This window comes from Leopardus geoffroyi, chromosome C1, assembly GCF_018350155.1.
Source record: "Leopardus geoffroyi isolate Oge1 chromosome C1, O.geoffroyi_Oge1_pat1.0, whole genome shotgun sequence".
NCBI lineage: Eukaryota > Metazoa > Chordata > Mammalia > Carnivora > Felidae > Leopardus > Leopardus geoffroyi.
Window position 1 is genome coordinate 142,296,121 of NC_059328.1, and position 20,509 is coordinate 142,316,629.

Below are 20,509 nucleotides of genomic sequence, written 5' to 3' on the forward strand. Positions count from 1 at the left end.
GGAAAATCTGTGGCTTGCTATTTTGGCCTCAGTGTGGAACCTGGATCTCTGATCCATATTCTAGCTCTTCCCGGTCATTTCTGTCCTGGAACCCAACACTGGAAACACATAGCAATCTTTGGAGAACTGACTACAAGCCAATTAAGTTCTTTTCATTTGCCATTTCTATCTTGGAAAAATACATGGAACCATAAAGGGCTCTAAAAATATAATACCATGATTATTAAAGCATCACTGATAAGGACAAAGTGGGCAGAGATTACGCAGATACAAAGTGGTGATTTTACTTCTCTAAAATTGTTGAGCAGTTTAATGACAGGAGAGGCCACTCTTAATCAGCAATGCTTCCACCTTTTATTAACACTGGGTTACTAACATCTTGTCCTGCAGATAACATGCCCTGTGGCAAAACCCACATTTTCTCTAGTTGCCATAATTGGAAACCTAATAAATATCAAGTCCTCCTTTGAAGCAGAATTGAAAATTCACAAATGGGCATCGATGGTAAGGGTGAAGCGACATAAAAGAAAGCCCTTGTAAGCAAAAAGGCAGCTTGTGCTGGATTTCCCTGGGTTCTACGGTAAAGTGGTATTGCTGTGCCAAGAGTTGTGGGGCTGGTCACTTACATCACTGACATTCTTGGTCACTTCCTTGACGTGAATAGTGTCCCTGGTCTCTGGCAGTGTTGTGTATGAGCCCTGGGCCAAGTGCTTCTTGACGTGGTCCTTGTACTTGTTCTGAGGGAATCCACAGAGAGCTTGTTAGAGTGTCTGCTTGGGGCGTTAGCCCAAGTCGGAAGGAGAGCATATGGTTGCTAGAGGATTACCTCAGACACCAGATTGCTGACAGTCTTTGCCAGGAGGATCTGAGGAGTGTCAGGCACAGCATGGCAGGTTCCTCTTTCCTTGACATGTTTCTCTTTGTATTTCAGCTACAGGGGTGAAAAAATATTTCTTTAGTTAGTCTGGGTGTCCTGTATATATTTATTCAGTCCCCAAATCACTAGACAGAGCTGGGAAAACAGCACCACTGACACAGGATGAACATTAAACTCAATAAAAGACTCGATGTTTGGAAATCTTGGAAAATGTACAAAAGAGATGTTCTTTCTCTCTTGCAAGTTGAGGCTTCAATAACAATCAAAATGGATTTCATGATGAATCTTTCTTTATACACCTAGCCTTAGTTCAAAGGACTTTCAAATATGTCATGTGATCTGCCCCCTGAAGCCTGGGAGGCATTCCTGTTTCTCCTTTACAGATGAGGAAACAGCAGCAGAGGAAGAATATGATCACACAAAAATGAATGTTTCCGCATAGAATCCAGCCAGAACTTCAGTTCCCAATTCTTGCTGTGTGAATTATCTCGTGGTGCAGTATAAAACAAGAATGAACACCTGGGTTTAATGGTTTCCCCTGCTGTGACCCTACTCCGCCATGTGGCTGGTGTTCAAGGGGCAGGGTCGTATTTCAGGACTCACGCCTGAGCTCCTACACCAGCAGCCTTCTCTGTCGTTCCTTGGGTGTGGCTGGAGACTGTGGCACAGAGGACAGCCCCGAGTGAGGTGAGCCATCATGGAAGGCACCGGATACTTACGTCACTTTCTATTATAGAATTCCTCAGGGCCAAGACCATGTCTTTATCATCAGTGACAGAGAGCTTGCAACCCTTGAGGAACTCTCGGTCCAGCTTATATTCAAACTGAAACAGAAGAAAGGCAGAGGAAGAAGCGGGCATTTGATTAAATTTGTAAGGGATCCTCCTTTGAAGGGCACTATGACGACTTGCTGCTGGAATGGGGGCAGAGGCTTCCTGGCCCCTCACTGCATGCTGGGCTCCCCCTCTCCAGCCCCGTGGCCAGGACCAAGCCCTCCCAGCCTGCTCACCCCCAGTTTCCAACCCCACCTGCAGGAGACCAGGCTCCACGGCAGCGGCTCTGCTTCCTGTACTTGCCTTCCACCCCTCACACTGCCCCTCCCCCCATCCTTACTGGATCTCAAGTGAACTAGGCTGACACCCGCAACAGTGGCTATTATGAGTAGTCTTTCATTTTTTCTGCCTCAGGCGTGTCATAGAGCCCAACCCTCTCTCCCATCTCACATCGCTCTGCTGCAGGGATGACTTGGCTGCCTGGATGAAGTCCGGTCGGTCAGGGGTCCACCTCCAGTGGGCTTTGTTGGCCTCATACAGTTTCTTGTAGTCCAGCTGTTTATAACAAGATGGAAATCAATCATTTTGGTCAGTGGACTGAATTCATAACCGCATGTGGCACAGAGGGACTCCTCTTGCATTTCAACAGACAACATTATCACTGTTCTTTATGCAAGAGAGAGCCCCAATTAACATTTCTGTACAATTTATGCAACTAGTCAGCCATTTAAAAGGTCATCTTGTGGGACCATTTGGTCTCAAAATAGGGGCTAAAAATTTTAAAGGCCTCCAGGTGAGATAATCCTAAATCTGCCAGTGCAGCTTTATCATCTTCAGAGTCAAGTACCGTTAATTTCTAGCTAAACTCAGGCTTAATTGTCTTTTTAATTATTAAACTTATAGTATTTATTTCATGCCAGGCACTCTTCTAAGTGCTTCATAACTATGAACTCATTTTAATCTTTATAACAACCGCATGAAATGGACAGCTGAAGAACCGTGGAGAGGGCTAAACAACCTGCCCAAGGGGAGGCAGCTAGTAAATGGCAAAGCAGAGACTGGCTTTGGAGACACTTGCACACTTGCTAGACTTTCACCTGAGTTGGGCAGCTGGTGGCCTGGGGCCAAATCTGAGGTACAGGTGCTACATAATTTAATTTTTCCTTGGAAGAGCCCTCACTGTCAGGCACATTTCTTTCCTCACTCTTTTTCTTTTTAGTCAAGGTACCTTTTGCACATAATAAAATCTGCATGCTTTTGACATGAGGGTTGCTTTTGGTGCTATTCTATGAGGTTTCCCCCCATGTTATTATGAAATTTTTCAAATATACAACAGAGCTGCAAGAATGTGAGAGAATACCCACCCATCCATACATGCCTGGATTCTACAATGTACATTTTACTGCATTTGCTTTTTCACACACCCATCCTGCTACCTATCGCTCAATCCAACCGCGGGACACCTACAATACCTGCCAGCCCCTAAAGGTGTCTGCTGACCCTGATAAATATATGTTCCCTCTGGCACTAGTGGGCATTCATTGAGTTATTACGGTTTCATTATTTAACCATCTATATATCTTAAAAGTCAATACTCCTCTAAATGCACAAAAATGTTTCTGTGGTTGAGGCTTTAAGATGTCCCACCACAAAAAAAGTAAGGAGTCCGTGCAGGGAGATCTGAAAAGGAGAAAGGCCTAGGCCAACCTCTGACAGCCTCAAGTAATTGAAATGTGTGTGTGTGCGTGCACGTGTGTGTGTGCGTGCACGCATGCGTGGGTGTGCATGTGTTTTCCAGAAGAAGCAGGTGCTAGGATTCAAGGCAGGAGGAGGATACAGAAGGTGGAGGGAATGAAAGATGCTGAAACACTTATTTCAGAATAAAATCTCCTATTCTTCAGCCACCTAGCACACAGGCTGAGGGGCGTGCCATCTGTCGTACAGGGTTAGGCCACCTGTGCTCTTCCCCGTCTCCTTTGTGACAACCAAAGGCAGCATTTATATTCCAGCATCATTAATCACGCTGCTGGGGCCTAACTCTTGATCCAGACTCATTATAGCTCAGTCACCTGAAGAGATGTAAAAGGAGGTCATGTGTCCTGCAGAAGCTGATAAATCCCTCATTAGACTTAGGGAAGTTTCTGGAACTTACATTGGTGTTGACCTTGTAGGCATCCTTGGCTGCTTTGATATGAACAGCATCTGGCACTATGGTGCAGTTGGACTTATTTCTTTGGTAAACTTCTTTGTATTTCAGCTGTGGGAGGAAACACAGTGACAAGGTTAATTTTTTTGGTGACCTAAGCATTTTTAAAAAATGACAAAAAATTAAAACCATGACTGTAATACATAATGCTTCTTAAGACAGAATAACCTGTTGTGAAGAAAGAATGTAGCCATGCACATTCCTGTCTCAGGTCTTAAAACTAGCTCCCCAGAATAGATGGAGTATGCTCACCAGGGTCACCGTAGGATTTATGTCCCCTAAGCTTGGCTGAAAGGGCCATGTGTGTTTTCCTTTCCCCAAATCAGAAAATCCTGAGTTCAGCACATCTTGAAAACTGCTGATGGAAGAGAAAATCCCCCCACTAGCTTACCCAGATGTTGTTAGTCTTGCCTCCTTCTGTGCCCCCACACTTCTGGCTGTTACCTCATTGTGTTGTAATTATGTGCTTACCAGTCTATTCTTCCATTAAGTTGAACCCCTTGAGGACAAAGATTGTGCACCAGGTTTTGAAAAACGAAGGAACTGATGGGTGCTGTCCACTACCATAATTGCTAGAGCCACATCTAGCAAGTTGGGCGTGTGTGGGTTTGGATGGGAGAGAGAGAATGGGAAAGCTTAGCCTCTGTGGGCTCAACAGGTACTTGCCCATCCTGGGCTTGGCGTTTCTAGCTTCACCCACTTCTGCTCCTCTTAAATCCAGGCTCTGGGACACCCTCGGGGTCTTCCCACTACTTGTTGCAGAGGACTTTGGGTTTTAGTGTTCAGCCTGAAGTAAAACTGTTCTAAGGAAGCCCCTTATATCATATGATTCGTGATATAAATCACGATCATCTGCCACTTTGCCATAGACCTAGTAAATCAGTATTTTTAGGGAAAAATCCACATTTTTCATATCTCCGGTTATTGTTATAATCAGAAAGTTTGAGGGAATGGATACAGAAAAGTTTCATTTTTCTACAGTGAGAGGGAATGGACGGCTCCACACAGAGGATCTGATAGGTGTTTATGAACCAGTGATGTTCATGTTTGAAGTGCCAAAACTTATTTTCACATAAAAAACATTTTTAAAATGTTCTATACATTTCTGCCTTCATAAACAGTGCACTGGACGTAATTAACATTTTTCATGGCAACTCTGGGTCAGCAGTGTGAACACATTTATTTACCTACCAAAGAATTCCTGTGCACCAGCCATAGTCAAGGTTTTGGGGTAGGGATGAGCTATTCTACAGTTGCCTTTACTATTCTTTCTTGTGCCCATATAGCCATGGAGTTCTTTAAAAATTTTAATCTATTTTTTAAACTAAAATGGAGATAGCCTTCAACCACAGAATCTAGCCACATATCTGAAAATTTATTAATACAATTTCTCCTCAAATTCAGAGTGTTAGAATTTAATGGTTACCTTGTTCTTCTGGGTCAAGATAAAGCTTACAGAACATTAATAGCACACTGCGTTTATGGCACACTGCGTTTTTCAAAATGACCTCAACAATGCCACAACCCCTACCCGCACCCCCTCTGTGCTTCTCTGCAATGTGATCGTGCCATTTGTTCATCCATGGTGGCACTTATCTCTTCATCCCTTGAATCTGGATATGCACCGTGCCTAGCAAAATATGGTGAAAGTGACTCTGTCAATTCTAAGAGTAGCCCTTACCTGGTCTGGAAGTTTCTATCTCAGGCTCTTGGAACCCTTCTACTGTGCTTTGACATGTACAAACCATATGGAAAGGACACATACAAGGGTTCCTGTCTATGCAACAGTCCAGCTCTTAGCCCATAGCCATCCTCAGCTGCCAGCTATGTGAGTGAGCCATCCTAGATGTCCTGGCCCACCTGGGCTTCAGCTGCCTGCCAACAGCACATGATGGAGAGGGTCCACTCATCTGTGCCCAATTAGTTCACAGAATCACGAGCAAAAAAAGACGATTCTTGTTTCAAGCCACTGAATTTTAGGATGATTGCTACACAGGAATAGATACCTGGAAAAGGGTTTATTGTATCATGTTAGCAAGAGCCCGAGATAACAGGTGCTGCAAAGCCATTCTTGTACTTACATCACTGACTTCATCTTTGACCTTTCTGACATGCAGCAACATGGGTGTGTCGTGGATTGTGGTGTAGCCTCTGGGTTTGGCCTTGTTGTATTCCAATTTATAAAGTATCTGAAGGAGAAGTGAAGGCAGAAGGAGACAATATGGTACGTCTCAATTTATAATACAATGTAATATAAAATATAGACACAATTTTTTTTGGATTTTTTTAGTGTACATAAAGGAAAGACAATTCTATAAACTCAACAGGTAATTTCATGCTTTCTGCTAAAGCTCCACTGCCTCTAAAATGGTGTGTCTGCCGATTTAGTTGAAATAATTCTTCATTACAAAAGAAGAGTTGTAAGCATACCAGGACATTTAACATCCCCGTCTCCCTCCCACTAAATGGCAGTAGAATCTTCCAGACGTTGTGACAATCAAAAATGTCTCTCCGTATTTGCAAATGCTCCCTGACTTTGAGAATCCATTCAGTGTTTCTTGCACTTACATCACTAATTTGTTTGTTGACTTTGGTAGTACGCAGGTGTTCTGGAGTATCCACAACTGAGGTAAATTTGTCCTTTGATTTTTCATAGTCTTTCTTGTACTTGATCTAAATTGTAGAAGAGAAGAACAAGTTAACTTGAAGTAGAATCAAGGGCTTTAACGATCTAATTTTCTTCTTGAGAGAGTCCCACAGCAAATTGTAGGATTAATACATAAGTCACAGATGTGGGGAATGTGGGGCATGGTGTCATACTTTCTCTCTTAATCCTAAGAGAAATGTTTAATATAAGTCCATATTTGATAGTGACAGTGTAATGGAGTAGCAAATAATAAGTGACATTTTCTATATTTGCATACATGTGGAAACTCAGGCCCAGAGAGGTTAAAAGACTGAACTAAGGGGGACACATACAGAGTGAATCTCAGAGCCAGGACTGGACCCTTGTTCTCTGGACTCTGACAGGTAATGATTACTTACAATACGCTGCATCAAATATGTATAATGTCTTAAGGCATGTATCCATGTCAAAGATGAAACAGATACCAAATAAAAAAGGAGTATACATGGTATAAAGTAGTTATCATTTTTAAAAAGACACTCACTTTCATAATTTCCAAGTCACGGGTTGTTTTCATGCACATACGCTGTTTAAAGCAGTACAGATACAGAGAGCACAACAAAATTTCATGCACAACTATCTGCTGATCACATCAGGCAGGACACAGGAAAAAGTTCAGGCAAACAGGATTTTCTATGTAGACCTCATACCCTTCATTTCACGTATTGATTTGGTGTCAAACGTAAATGATAAAATGAGTTTCTAATACAAAAGACTGATTAAAAATTGTGTTTTTTGGGGGGGACAATGGCATTTTACTAACATTATATCTGGTAGTTAAGCAAAATCATCACTGTTTTTTGTTTTTCGTCTTTTGTTTCGCTGCTTCAAATGTACCTCTCAGCATGTGATGGAAAAGTGGTGATGTGAGCTTCAGCTGACCTTGTGGGAAGGCAATGTCACCAGAAACATCACTAACACGTGTGTGTGTGAGGACAGATATGTTGGAAATAACCTAGCAAATCAGCATCAAACGAGAGGCCATAAACGTGTGTAAGATTCAGAGAGCTGCCCTGCGGTCTTCATCCCTCCCAAATGGTACAGTTGTAGTGATCACTGAACAACAGGTATTAGATGATGAAAATATTATTCATATATTTTAGAAGCCATTGAATCTACTTAATTTCCTTAATCCATAAGGAACCCATTTTTTTTTTAATTTTTTTTTTAAGTTTATTTGTTTTTGAAACAGAGACAGAGCATGAACGGGGGAGGGTCAGAGAGAGAGGGAGACACAGAATCGGAAGCAGGCTCCAGGCTCTGAGCTGTTAGCACAGAGCCCGACGCGGTTCTCGAACTCACAGACCGCGAGATCGTGACCTGAGCTGAAGTCGGACGCTTAACCGACTGAGCCACCCAGGCGCCCCAGGAACCCATTTCTTGGGGAAAATACTAAAAAATTGAAATTAAAGTTATACCAATTTAGAAATAAAGTTTAAAAAAGTCTCAGTTAATCTTACTAGGAGTTACTAGATGATGTACAGATGATGGCTGCTGCATCATCACTCTTGGCCAAGCCAGAGTTCATTTATAAAGAGTGAATATTTATGCAGCTTAATCACACGAAACCAGTTTGGGCAGGGAGCCAGGGAAAGAAATCAAGGGAAGGGTAAAAGTGAACGCCTTCAAGGCCTCTCAATCTCTTCTTCACATCATTATCAAACATTACCTGGCTCCACATGAGTGTGTTGTAGAGGGCAGTCAACATATCTGGACGCAGAATTTCATTACATCCTTGTTTCAGAAGCATCTTGGCACTAGATTTATATTTTCTCTGTTCATGCAAAGAGCAGTGAAGCACAGAAGAGACTTATGAAGACAGAAAAGAACATGGCTCTATATCCCAATCACTTCTGAGTGAAGAGATGTAGGCACGCACACTTTATGTACTCAAATATACATGTGGGTGAAGACACTAAACCCATTATACTGCCAAGTAGAACGACTGCAATACTTGCAGTTGAGCATCCACAGTCCTTGTGAATGGGAGGTAAGACAGCTCATCCTGCTAGCGTTGCCTTACAGGAAAAGAAGACATCGCTGGAGTAGAAAACTCCACGACGATGTTCTGTCTTCTTTCCTTCCATGAATTTTTGTCTTTGTTTTTGCTTTGGCAACTCAATTTGCAGCTTACAATTAGACCCTCCAGAAAAATAAAGGTGAGGGGTCCCAGCTTTTCTTTTTATCTTCACCACAGCATATGTGAGGACACAGAGCATGGACTGGCACACTCAAATAGCTCATGGGCTCTTTGGGTGGCTAGACAGATATTTGAAACAGAACATCCCAATATCATAGGCAGAACCTATGACATCCTTGCAGCAGACGGAACGACATCTCATGAGAAATCTGGAGCACAGTCCTGCCTGGGCTGTCCAGCCAGCCCCATCACAGTACCTGACTTATCTGGTCGCCTGCGATCTTAGCCAGCAGATGTCTAGGCTCATCGACTACCAGGTGGTATTTATCTTTCCGCTGCTCATAATCAGCTCTGTATTTTTTCTGCTCAAACATCATATCAAATTATAGCAAGAGTACAACTTCAAGGCTACACAGAAATGTCTCAAGATAAACACTCCAGAGAACCAGAAATAGGTCATTTCTAGAGGTGGGCTCTTAAGGCATCCAGGGTAATAACAACATGGAGGCAAAGAGAGTCAAGTGAAGATCACCTAGAGAAGGCTGGGGCTTGGGATAGATATGACTGATGACACCAAAATTGGACTACCTTGTGCGTAAACATCTTCCATCTTTAAATATGATGCCATTAGCAATGTTAGGTTTTGTGGCATCTTAAGTAAGGCACTGATGAACTACAGGTTTACTATCTAAGGCTGTGAGAATCAAAAAAGCATATTCATGGGCAAATTCTACCAGTCTTCTAATGGTAGTGAATTTGATTATAAAAGAGACCCTGGAAATCTTTTGCAAATTATGAAAACAGAAAGAAAATATATCAATACTGTCTTCCTAGGAAGCTATTGCAGTAATTCTTCAGTCATCTTGCCTGGAAATCTACTGAAAATAAACGATATCAAATTTAAAAATAACAGAAACAACACAAGATTCATATACTGAAATAAATATACTATTGGCTACATTTTCATTGTTAGATACATTTTACTAATTTTCTAAAATTGTTTTTTTAATTTACATAAATCCATGGAAAATCCAAAGATAGGAAATTAAATATAAAGCCATCCAAACATAAGTTAATTCATAGCTTGCTCATTTTTGGCCATTTTAAGCTAAATTTAAATTATTGCTACAACAGTTCCAGAAAAGATTTGGGTGCAAACGGATACTTCTCTGCACCAATATGAGTAACAAATGGCACTACATTTGAATGCATGAATCACAACTATCCCTTTAGGGGTAGTTATTTCAACCACTGCCATTTCTGTGCCTTGGTAAGGGACTCCAAATGAACCTTGAGCTTCTGGGTCTCCCAACACTCCACAATGTCATTTTTAAAGGAGTTCAGCTGTTAGTCAACAAAATCCTTGACCTCTTTCCTCTTGTCACCTAAAGGGCTGTGCTGCCCTATGCTAGTGCGAACAGAGGCAATGATGGCTGTGGGACCCTTACACCACTCTGGACAGTCCCTTCACTTGTTTTGTTTACTGGACAGTTTCTTCCCTCTGCTTTTGGCAGAGGCCATCAGATGGTGACATTATAAGGGCCCAAATCTTTATCTTGAATCAATATTTAAATTGACTTTCCTGTCATTCTATGTATTGGGCTTCAATCAAATAACTCTATAGACTTCTTAAGGGAACTGAATAGGTTGAACTGGATAATGTCATACATACCTCATTCATCAACTGAGTTGCATACTTGAAATGCTTATTGATTGGACAATCTGCTTCATACTTGAAATCTGACTTTGTCCTTTCAAATACCTCTTTATACTTATACTAGAGAAAACAGAACATGGTTACTTGATAGCAGGCTGTGATTACCTTAAGAACAAGACATGTCATTTATTTTATCATACAACTGAGACAATTTATTCAGTGGAGGCTAACAAGCAGTTACTGAACACTTACTTTGTCTCCTAAGGCAATGAAAAGTATACCCACATGGAAACCCTAAACACTAGCCCCACAAGACATACTTTATTGAATGGATGTCAAATCCATCTTCCATTCTAGGCAAAAATACAAATTAGTTTCTTCTTTGTTTCTATATATTATACTGATTATTATTTTATTTTGTTTTACTCCAGGTGAACTTGAGGGCATTTTTAATCCATTAATTTGAAATGATTTTCCAGTAATTAATCAGATAATCATAATACTTTAAAGCAGAGGTGAGCTAACATCTAAATCACCATCTGCTTTGAAATGACCCCATGAACTAAAAATATTTTTTTAAAATAATTTTAGGGAATTATAACAAAGACTATGTGACAGAACATGGCCCATAACATCTAAAATATTTATTATCTGGCACTTTTCAGAAAAATTTGTTGACTCCTATTTTAGAATTCAGAGGAAGCTAGTCCAACTGCTTTACTTTGTAAATAGGAAAATGAGGACAGAAAAACCAAGTTATTTGCTTCAAGTCACACATCTCATTTGTGGATTAAAATAACCCCACTTTATATTTGCTAACATATCAACTATCAACTCTAACAAGGTAAGTCACTCAGAGACACAGTAATAGGGAGGGAATTCTGAAAGGGCCGTGAGGAGTTATACTGAGATGACTTTTTATCAAATTCAAATAAATGATACAAATAAATGGCGACTACAGTCAGTGAAGTCAGTACGAAAAAACTTCCTAAGCAGAGTGAACAATTCAGTATGCACTCTAGCTATAGGGTCTAGAAACAGAACAGGGATGGACTTATGAAAAGTTGTTTCTTCGGTACTAATTCTCTCTGTGGGCACTGGAATATGTTACATGCAGGTAGGTGGCTCTTATACTTGAGTAGACATACCTTGCTATAGAGAGTCTTGTTCTTTTCAGCCAGAGTGAAGTCAGGAGTATCATAGGCATAGCAACCAATGCCCTTAAGCCAGGTCAGATCTTCTTTATATTTTACCTGGGAGAAGAACATCATCAAAGAATTTTACGAACCTGTCTCCAAACAGTAGTAGGTTAGGGTCAATACAGGTAGGCCAAATAGCAGCTCTGATTGCTGACGTATAAATATTCAAGTATTAAGGCAATTATTTAACAGAAGTTTCTACTAGTACTGATTTCTGCTTATTTTATGGTGTACTGTTCTACATGGAGATTTTATTTTTTAATACTAATTAAAGCAGTTCAAATTAAATGGGCATATTTTCCTAGAAAGTATATTACCTCAGCAGCTGTATTTTCAGAGAGAGAGAGCTGAAATTTCTTTCCAGATGAGCATTGTTATGTGTCTTCATTGATTCATGAAGTTGTTCATCAAAAGGTCAAAAATACGCTATTTCTTAAATGAAGCATATCACTTCCAGTCATGTAATATGCTATTATGCAGGTAGGTATATAAGTTTGAATATAGATTTCTCTCTCCTAAGTTAAAGTTCAGTTATGTAGCAAGGAGTTTTAGGATTTAAACATCCATATAGAAGATCTAAAATCTAGCCAAGTGTTCAATTTTTATTCAGTGTATAATTTTATAAGTCACACGGGAATATGAATTTATATGTAAAAACAGAAGATTTTAAAACTCACATCACTGACTGCATCAGTAACTGCCCGATGGTGGAAATGCTCTGGGCGATCAGGAATGGACCTCCAGATCCCCAACTGACTCATGTAGTTCTCCTTGTATTTCACCTATGGTAAAAGCACAAAGACAGCTATAAAGTCTTACCCAACTTTAATGTAAAAAAGTCTACTTTTCTCTAGAGAGTTTTAAGAAAGGAAGAATACTTAAAAAAAAAAAAAAAAAGGTAGATTACTAAGCCCAACACAAGTAGAAACAGTAGGGACATACTTTACTAATGTCATCTGTGACTTTGCGATGATAAACAATGTCCAGAGCATCCTTCACAGTGTGGTATTTTCCTTTGGTCTTTTGAAAGGTTTCTTTGTAGCGTAGCTGGAAAGAGAAAAAGCACACGGACTGTAAAAAAAAAAAAAACTACCAAATTAAATAATTGAGTTCTTTTCAGTTTGAACTCTCTTGAGTCTTCTCTCTTGAATAAATTTAGGAGAGATTAAAAAGCTCATTTTCACATCCTGGAAGAGAAAAAGGACATTGGGAAAAAAAATTGGTGAAACCTGAATAGAGTATAGAATTTAGTTAATGATAACATATCAATATGAATTCATTGGTTGTGACAAATGTACAATGGTAATGTAAGGCATTAATTAACAAGGGAGGAAAATGGATGTAGGGTATATGGGAACTCTCTGTACTATCACTGCAACTTTTCTGTAAATCTAAAACTACTTAAGAAGTTTATTTAAATCTGAAACAAACAAAAAGCTAATTTGGAGGAGGAAAAAAGAAAACAGCCTTGTTGAGCCCAAGGCTTACTAATGTACGTGGAAAGAGGAGAAAGATTTAGTTTCTCTTAGTATTAAAATGACTTCTCCATGAGGCAGTCTTAAAATTTTATTTTATAATCTTGATCTTTCTGGTATAATCTTGATCTTTGTGCTATATTATAATCTTGATCTGTCAACATCTCTTGACTTAAACCTAAGAATATCACACAAGATTCATCCCATTTACACAAGATGGGTACTTCTCTGAGTAGTCTGTTTTCAATCTCAAGTAAGTGTTTTCTTTTGGGGTAGCTGAGCAAATACGTAATTGAAGATGACTTTTCTCCTGACATTGTAACTTTAGTTTTCAGATCTCATAAAATTGCTTAGCTCTACTTATGGGGACAGCCACCTATACATAAACCAAACTCAATGCCAGATACAACCCTGGTTACACTGGACTGTTTTAAAGGTTAGAGTTATTAGCATTGGTATAATAAAGTTCTAGGGGTGGGCTGTCCATTTGGGGCATAATGAGCCCCGGGGGCCAATTTCACTGTGCGACCACTCCCAGAGAGTGGTGATGTAGAGTAGGCTTGTTCAAATTCATATTCAACAGCTAACATTGAAGTGATAAAGATGAGGATGTCAAAAGACGACTAAAAATACCCTAGGGGATAGATTTTGAAGGTAGTATATGACTTTCTTAGCTTATATTTTAAGCAAATGTTCTGCCCCTGGACCCCTAGAGTGTAAAACCAGTGCCTTGGTATGTTGGTACACTGCAGGGCTGAGCAACACCTAGGCCACTTCTATGGGCATTTTACCTTTAGTGAAGAGCATGCTAATTACTTTGGATGTTTTAGGAGATGCTGGCATTAGATGCTCAGCCCATTTATCAGGCCACTGGATCTTGTGCAACTGTACACCAGGGGTGGGACCTGAGGTATCCCAAAGGGTCAGGAGCCAAGGGGCTAGTCCAGTTAGCAAACTCCTTTCAGCTCTAAATGAACTGAGATATTGTTTCAATTTGCTGTATCCTTTCACATTTCTGTTTAGAGATCACTGTAATGACTTTAAGATGCCTTGAAATCCTAGAGCAATATTCTTAAATTGAGGGCTTATAGGGTTGCTTGAGATTTTGCCTGAGTTTACGTCCCAATATGCCCAATGCTCCAGGATTCTGGTTCTGGTAATGGGTGCAATGCATTTGCAGATGGGCTCTGAGATACAAAACTGATAAGAACAGGTTACCTACGTTGAGCTGATTAATTTCCTACCTTTATTAACAGGTAATCCCATTACCATTAAAAGCTAGTCATGTCCTTGATCATGTGGCATGGGAAATGAAAATCTGTCCTAATTCTAATGAATGTGTCATTCTCATGACTTAGGTGGTCAAGAGAAGAAAGGGAACAAACGTTTTCTGAGTGTCAACTAAGAGCCCAGCACTGCACCAGGAATATTATGTACATTATCTTGTTTTGTCTAATTATCCTCATTTCACATATAAGAAAACAGAGTCTCAGAGAAACTAAGTAAATAACATAGAGTCATACAGTGGGCAAGTGACAGCAACAGGATTTGAAACCATGTTTGGCTGATTCCAAGACCATGACGCTATGGACAAGTAACAATTAGTTGTCAAGTATCCCTGAAAATGCTACCAGAGAATTATTAGAAAAGGTCATAGTTTTCTCCAGAAGGGCAAGGAGAAGAACAACGGGCTTTTAGCATCTCTCAGCATTATTCTTTTTTTTTTTAATTTTTTTTTAAATGTTTTATTCATTTTTGAGACAGAGAGAGACAGAGCATGAACGGGGGAGGGGCAGAGAGAGAGGGAGACACAGAATTGGAAGCAGGCTCCAGGCTCTGAGCCATCAGCCCAGAGCCCGACGCGGGGCTCGAACTCATGGACCGCGAGATCGTGACCTGGCTGAAGTCGGACGCTTAACCGACTGCGCCACCCAGGCGCCCCCTTTCAGCATTATTCTTAAGTACTGTGCCTGACTGATACTAGTTATGCCCTTTTGTGGTTTCAGTGTTGTTGTTCTCATGACCCATGTTGTGGGCCAGGTCTTTGAAGTATGGATGACTGTAATATCTTCTGTTTCTTAGGTACGATGACCTGGGCTGTCCCTGTCATAACAGAAGAAAAGAAGAAAGGGATGCATACATCACTGGCATTCCAATAGGCCTTCTTGGCTCTGATGAGGATTGGCGTATCTGGAACGGGGGTGTACTTGTCCTTCATCTTTTCATACTGAATCTTGTACTTGTTCTAAGACATAAAGATGGAAAAAAGAGACAAATGTAAGTTCAAGTGTTTTTATCCTTCCCAGTTCATAACCACATCACAGATCCAGCCTAGACACATGCTGTATCGGGCTCAATAAGAGAATAGCTTACCTTCCGTGTTTTAATGTTGCTGAGCACAGTGATAGAAGTGTGCTCTCTGATCAGAGGCAGCAAGTGAAGGTTTTAAGGGAATACTTTTTTTTTTTTTTTTTCTTTAACCCAGTGCGCTTTGGTGCCAAATTCCCAACTTACCTCACTGACCATGTCCTTTACATCTTTAGCGTGCTTCAAGGCTTTGGTCTGGTTTCCAGCATGGTGATGGGGTCTTTCTTTGGTGGCAAGTTCAACATACAGATACTAATCAGAGAATAGGGATCAGATGTGATAGAGATAAAACATTCATTATTTAGTATCCAGTTATTTTCACTCATTTCTACCCACTAAATCGGAGGGCCATGTCTACCTATTGTTGTCCCGGTTTTTTATTTATCATATATGTTTCTGTTCTTTTTTTTTTTTTTTTTCAACGTTTATTTATTTTTGGGACAGAGAGAGACAGAGCACGAACAGGGGAGGGGCAGAGAGAGAGGGAGACACAGAATCAGAAACAGGCTCCAGGCTCTGAGCCATCAGCCCAGAGCCCGACGCGGGGCTCGAACTCACGGACCGCGAGATCGTGACCTGGCTGAAGTCGGACGCTTAACCGACTGCGCCACCCAGGCGCCCCATATTTCTGTTCTTTTATTTCTGTGTTTCACATTTGGAAATACGTGTACAACATGCTAGTTACCTAATACCCTTACTGTTGGGTGTGGCCCAATCTAAATCCCCGTGATAAAGAATGCCAAGGGGAGAATGAGAACGTTCTGGCAAAGCCCTCAACACATTCTTTCCCCATTTTCATCTGAATGCATAAACTGTGGTTTCATTTGTCATGAACATCAGATAGGTCCTACTGAATGAATCAAGCAGTTTAGTCCATAGATCACTCATCCAATAACAAAAGTTGCATAGAACTTAGAAAAGTAGACATGGGATTACTTGTTTATGTAAAACACAACCACAGTTATGATGGCCCAAAAGAAAACTACTTCTTGAAGTTAAGGGCCATTAGGCTTTATCAAGGACAACCAAGTGTGAGGGGCTGCACTGACCTGGAGTGGTCAGCCACACATAACCACCCCCTGTGCTGCCAGTGCTGTAGGTTTATGAATCTTACCTGACTCTGAAGCTTCTGTCCTCGCTTGGCTCTTAAAAGATCAGGCGTATCAGGAACTGAGGTGAAGATAGACTTCTGCTTTTTGCCTGCAGCTCTGTACACCAGCTGGACATAAAGGTCATTACCGTTATTTCTGCTTCATTGACACATTATGTTCTCTGCTGAGAGATGCCTTTACTACCTACTTCATAAAGAAATCAGGGCCTGCCCCACTGCAACAATCTCAGTTTCTGCCCAATAAACCAATAATTTATTTACCTCCCTAGCCCTCCTTTTCTTTTTCCCTCGTATCAAAATAAGACATTCTATAACCTGCTCGAGATTCAAGCCTCCTACTGTGTTCTTGGGCCTATGCTCGCCTGTTCCGTTCTAGAAGCCTGTGCTAGCAATGAATTATACCCTTCCCCTCTACACCTTCAACCTTCCTGTTTCTCCAGCCCTCCCCCTTCATCTGCTAACAAATTCCAGTCCCTTCCCTTTCACTAAGCCTTTTCCAATCTCTACTGACGACCTTGTTTCTGCCTTTCACAGCCAAGAAATACTATGTATTTCTTCTTTTTCTCTCTTTTGATTAATTTCTCAAGGCAACAGTTTGGCTTGCACCCAAACACGCCAATGAAGTCATTCTTATTAGGTCTACCAAAAACTTTACGACTGCCAAATACAGAAACAGTTCTCTGTAGCAACTAAAACTGCTCAGCAGTTTCATTCCCGAAAGTGTTCTTTTCTGCCTCCAGCATTCTAAGTGGCCTCCTATCTTTCAAGGCACTCCTTGGCTTCCTTCTATGGTTCTGCCCTAGCTGCCACTAGCTGGAGTCAGGGTTGGCCTCTTTCACCCTATGTATTTTCCATGCATAACCTCATTTGTATCTATGACCTCAATCATCAATTTGAGATTGAGGATTTCTAAATCTATATATCCATTATTTTTCCTGAGCCAGACCCAAATTTTCAACAATGTCCTGAACTTACCATGTTCAATGTGGCATTCTTTATATTACCATCTCCAGCCCCAACCTGCTTCTTCACCTGTTTTCTCTACTTTGCTAAATGGCTCCTTGATCTCTATCATGTAGGACAGAAACTTGAGGAGTCATCTTAAACTTCTCCCTTATTCCCACAATAAATGGTCATGAATCCTGGGCTCCTAACTTTGTGATATCCTTTAAGTCTGATCCACTTTCTCCTTTCTCACAGCCAGTGCCCTAGTTCAGCCTCCTTTATCATTTCTTCTCTACACATCCTCAAGAGCCTCCTAAAACACCTTCCTAAGTCTCCCACTGGACCACTCCATATGGCTTATTCATCTTTCACAAATCTGAGAAGATTTTATGAATGCTCATAAATAATTCTTCAATGATTTTTCATCAAGTCCAATATTAAGATAGAGCCCTGGAGTCTTTATAAGCTGGCTTCTATCCTATGTTTCCAGTCTCTTTTCCTAACATTCTTCTACACTTCCTTTGTGCGATTTGAAACTATTTCCAACTTCAAGAACTGATGATGGCCATTTTCATATACTGCCTTTTCTGCTTAGAATGTTCCCCCACTCTTATCTGCCTGGAAAGCTCCTAGAGTCCATACTGTCTTGATTATCCCTACAGGATATCATTTATCATATTGATGTTTGTTTCTTTTCACACATTATGAGCCCATGGAATGCAGGGGCTCAGCTCTTTTTTTTTTTTTTTTTTTTTTTTAATCACCATGTGTTTGGATAAAAGATCTGAAAGATAGTAGTCCTCTGATAAATGTTGAAGGAATTTAATATAATGAGGCAAACTGGGAAGTAAATCTGGGACAAAAATTCAACTCTCCCATGCCATTTCTATAATTTTCTTTGTCCTTTCTTTCCCCTATACTTAGGTATGCATTGTTCATGCTTCTTGGGACAATATCCCTGCTTCCTAGTATTACAATGTATAAAAAGTCAAAAGTCTATACAACTCAAAGACAATTCAAAAGTCAAGAACTTGAACTTCCTTTTGCCATCAAACTTTTTACTCAGACAATATTTATGAAATTTTCCTGATCCTAAAATATCCCAAAGTCCTTATTAAAACAGATTTATAGGTTCTACTGAAGATTTTCCAAATACAGAATAGTGGCTTGGATCAGTATTTTTTTTTAATTCAGTTTATTTAAACTAAATTTCTCCCTCTCACTTCTCCCCACCTATGGTGCCCACTATACATATATATATATATGTATACACACACACACATATATATACATATATATACATATATACATATATATACACATATATATATACATATAATTTTTTTTTTTTTTAGATTCCACATATAAGAAAGGTCATATGGTATTTGTCTTTCTCTGACTTATTTCACTTGGCATAATGCCCTTGAGGTCCATTCAAGTTGTTGCAAATGACAAGATTTCATTCATTCCAATATTTGTGGCTACCATTTTCAGGACACCTCTTGGTCACTTGGCCCTGAAGGTCAGGGGAACTTGTGTTTCTGGTCCCATGGGACTGTTATAAGCAGGGTCACCCAGAAAGGAGCTCATAGCCTTTTTTGGGAGCCTAATCTTTGCAGCCAGGAGACACCTCTATACCATCTAGGTCTAGTGGCTGGTAGGGCCTACTCTTATTGGTCTCATAGGACTTTAACCAATGGAGAAAAAGTTCCTAAATAGCTACCATCCCCAGGCACAGCAAAAGACAACAGACCCAGGACCTCATTCTTTCAGTAAAGACTTGTTAGCTAATCATCATGACTATAGCTTGAGGGGCAGACTTCTTTAAATTTTTTTTTTTTTTTTCTTCAACGTTTATTTATTTTTGGGACAGAGAGAGACAGAGCATGAACGGGGGAGGGGCAGAGAGAGAGGGAGACACAGAATCGGAAGCAGGCTCCAGGCTCTGAGCCATCAGCCCAGAGCCCGACGCGGGGCTCGAACTCACGGACCGCGAGATCGTGACCTGGCTGAAGTCGGACGCTTAACCGACTGCGCCACCCAGGCGCCCCGAGGGGCAGACTTCTAACTAAAAATGTATCTTGGAGCTGACTATAATCCTTTTCAGAGATCTTAGAGGGCATGTGCTATCTTTATGCTCACCCTCCACTGTGCTTCAGAGCACCAGCATCTCCTGGAGGGAAACTTTTTACACAGCTGGTGCCTGGGTTTTGCAGCTGCCAAGCAGGGGACACCCCTTGACTGCCTAGCACTAGTAGCCTGGGGGGCTTGCATTCCTGGGTCCCACAGGACTATGACAATCGGAAAGACAGTTCTTGGTAGGCTACCACCCCAAGGGCACAGCCTGAGGCATACTCCTAGTCTTTCTATGAAGAAGGCCTTTTTCCTTTTCCTGAATCTTTGGCCTGAGGGGTAGGTGTTAGGTTTGACACACACTTAGTAGCTTATAGAGCTGCTAACAAGGAACATAGGTTGTGGATGCCATATTGGTTCTCTACCTTTGCCTTGCTCCAGCTTGCTGGTTTCATTTAGAAAAAAATGTATACGCTTGTCTGGGGTCCCAGTTTCTATGACCACCAGCCAGGAGACAACTCCAGATTGTCTGGCTCTGGTGGCCAGCAGAGTTTATGCTTGAAGTCCCTTAGGACTGTATGTATTTACATACATTTAAAAGTTGATGCCTGGGGGTCTGGCTTCCAAGCAGCCTAAATCTAGATGCTAAGATCCTTCCCTTTGGGACATTGGGTGGTGTTAGCACATCCTCAACTACTGGGAGCTATTAAAGAGATAATAGGCTACTTGCCCAAGCACGAAGGTTTGAGAGACAAACAAGAAATGAAACATGATTGAATAACAAGTTTCACTTCCAGCATGAAGCCACTCCTTAAAGACTGGGAAAGGTAGTTGCTTCATTTATTGTATAGAAATTAACACAGAGAGTTGAACAAAATGAAGAAATAGAGAAATATATTTCAAATGAAAGAACAAGATAAAACTAAAAAAATAAAAACAAACCCAGAACAACTTAGTAAAATGGAAATAATTTACCTGATAAAGAGTTTAAATTAACAGT

At 40.7% G+C, this 20,509-nt stretch overlaps 1 protein-coding gene across 30 annotated transcripts in view; it reads right to left on the reverse strand.

Moving 5' to 3' along the window:
- The window catches only part of NEB (nebulin), a 214,083-nt gene that overhangs the window by 33,665 nt on the left and 159,909 nt on the right, over window positions 1–20,509 (reverse strand). For 28 of the 30 annotated variants that reach the window (XM_045479788.1, XM_045479815.1, XM_045479814.1 and 25 more), the window contains 15 exons: window positions 16,495–16,599; window positions 15,528–15,632; window positions 15,154–15,258; window positions 12,481–12,585; window positions 12,216–12,320; window positions 11,488–11,592; window positions 10,355–10,459; window positions 8,940–9,044; window positions 6,425–6,529; window positions 5,938–6,045; window positions 3,803–3,907; window positions 2,101–2,205; window positions 1,597–1,701; window positions 827–931; window positions 627–737 (listed from right to left, as the gene is read on the reverse strand). In XM_045479788.1, coding sequence (XP_045335744.1) covers window positions 627–737; window positions 827–931; window positions 1,597–1,701; window positions 2,101–2,205; window positions 3,803–3,907; window positions 5,938–6,045; window positions 6,425–6,529; window positions 8,940–9,044; window positions 10,355–10,459; window positions 11,488–11,592; window positions 12,216–12,320; window positions 12,481–12,585; window positions 15,154–15,258; window positions 15,528–15,632; window positions 16,495–16,599 — 1,584 coding nt within the window. Of the gene's footprint in view, window positions 1–626; window positions 738–826; window positions 932–1,596; window positions 1,702–2,100; window positions 2,206–3,802; window positions 3,908–5,937; window positions 6,046–6,424; window positions 6,530–8,211; window positions 8,317–8,939; window positions 9,045–10,354; window positions 10,460–11,487; window positions 11,593–12,215; window positions 12,321–12,480; window positions 12,586–15,153; window positions 15,259–15,527; window positions 15,633–16,494; window positions 16,600–20,509 lie in introns of all 30 variants that reach the window. The other 2 variants (XM_045479819.1, XM_045479787.1) reach the window with 2 other exon arrangements.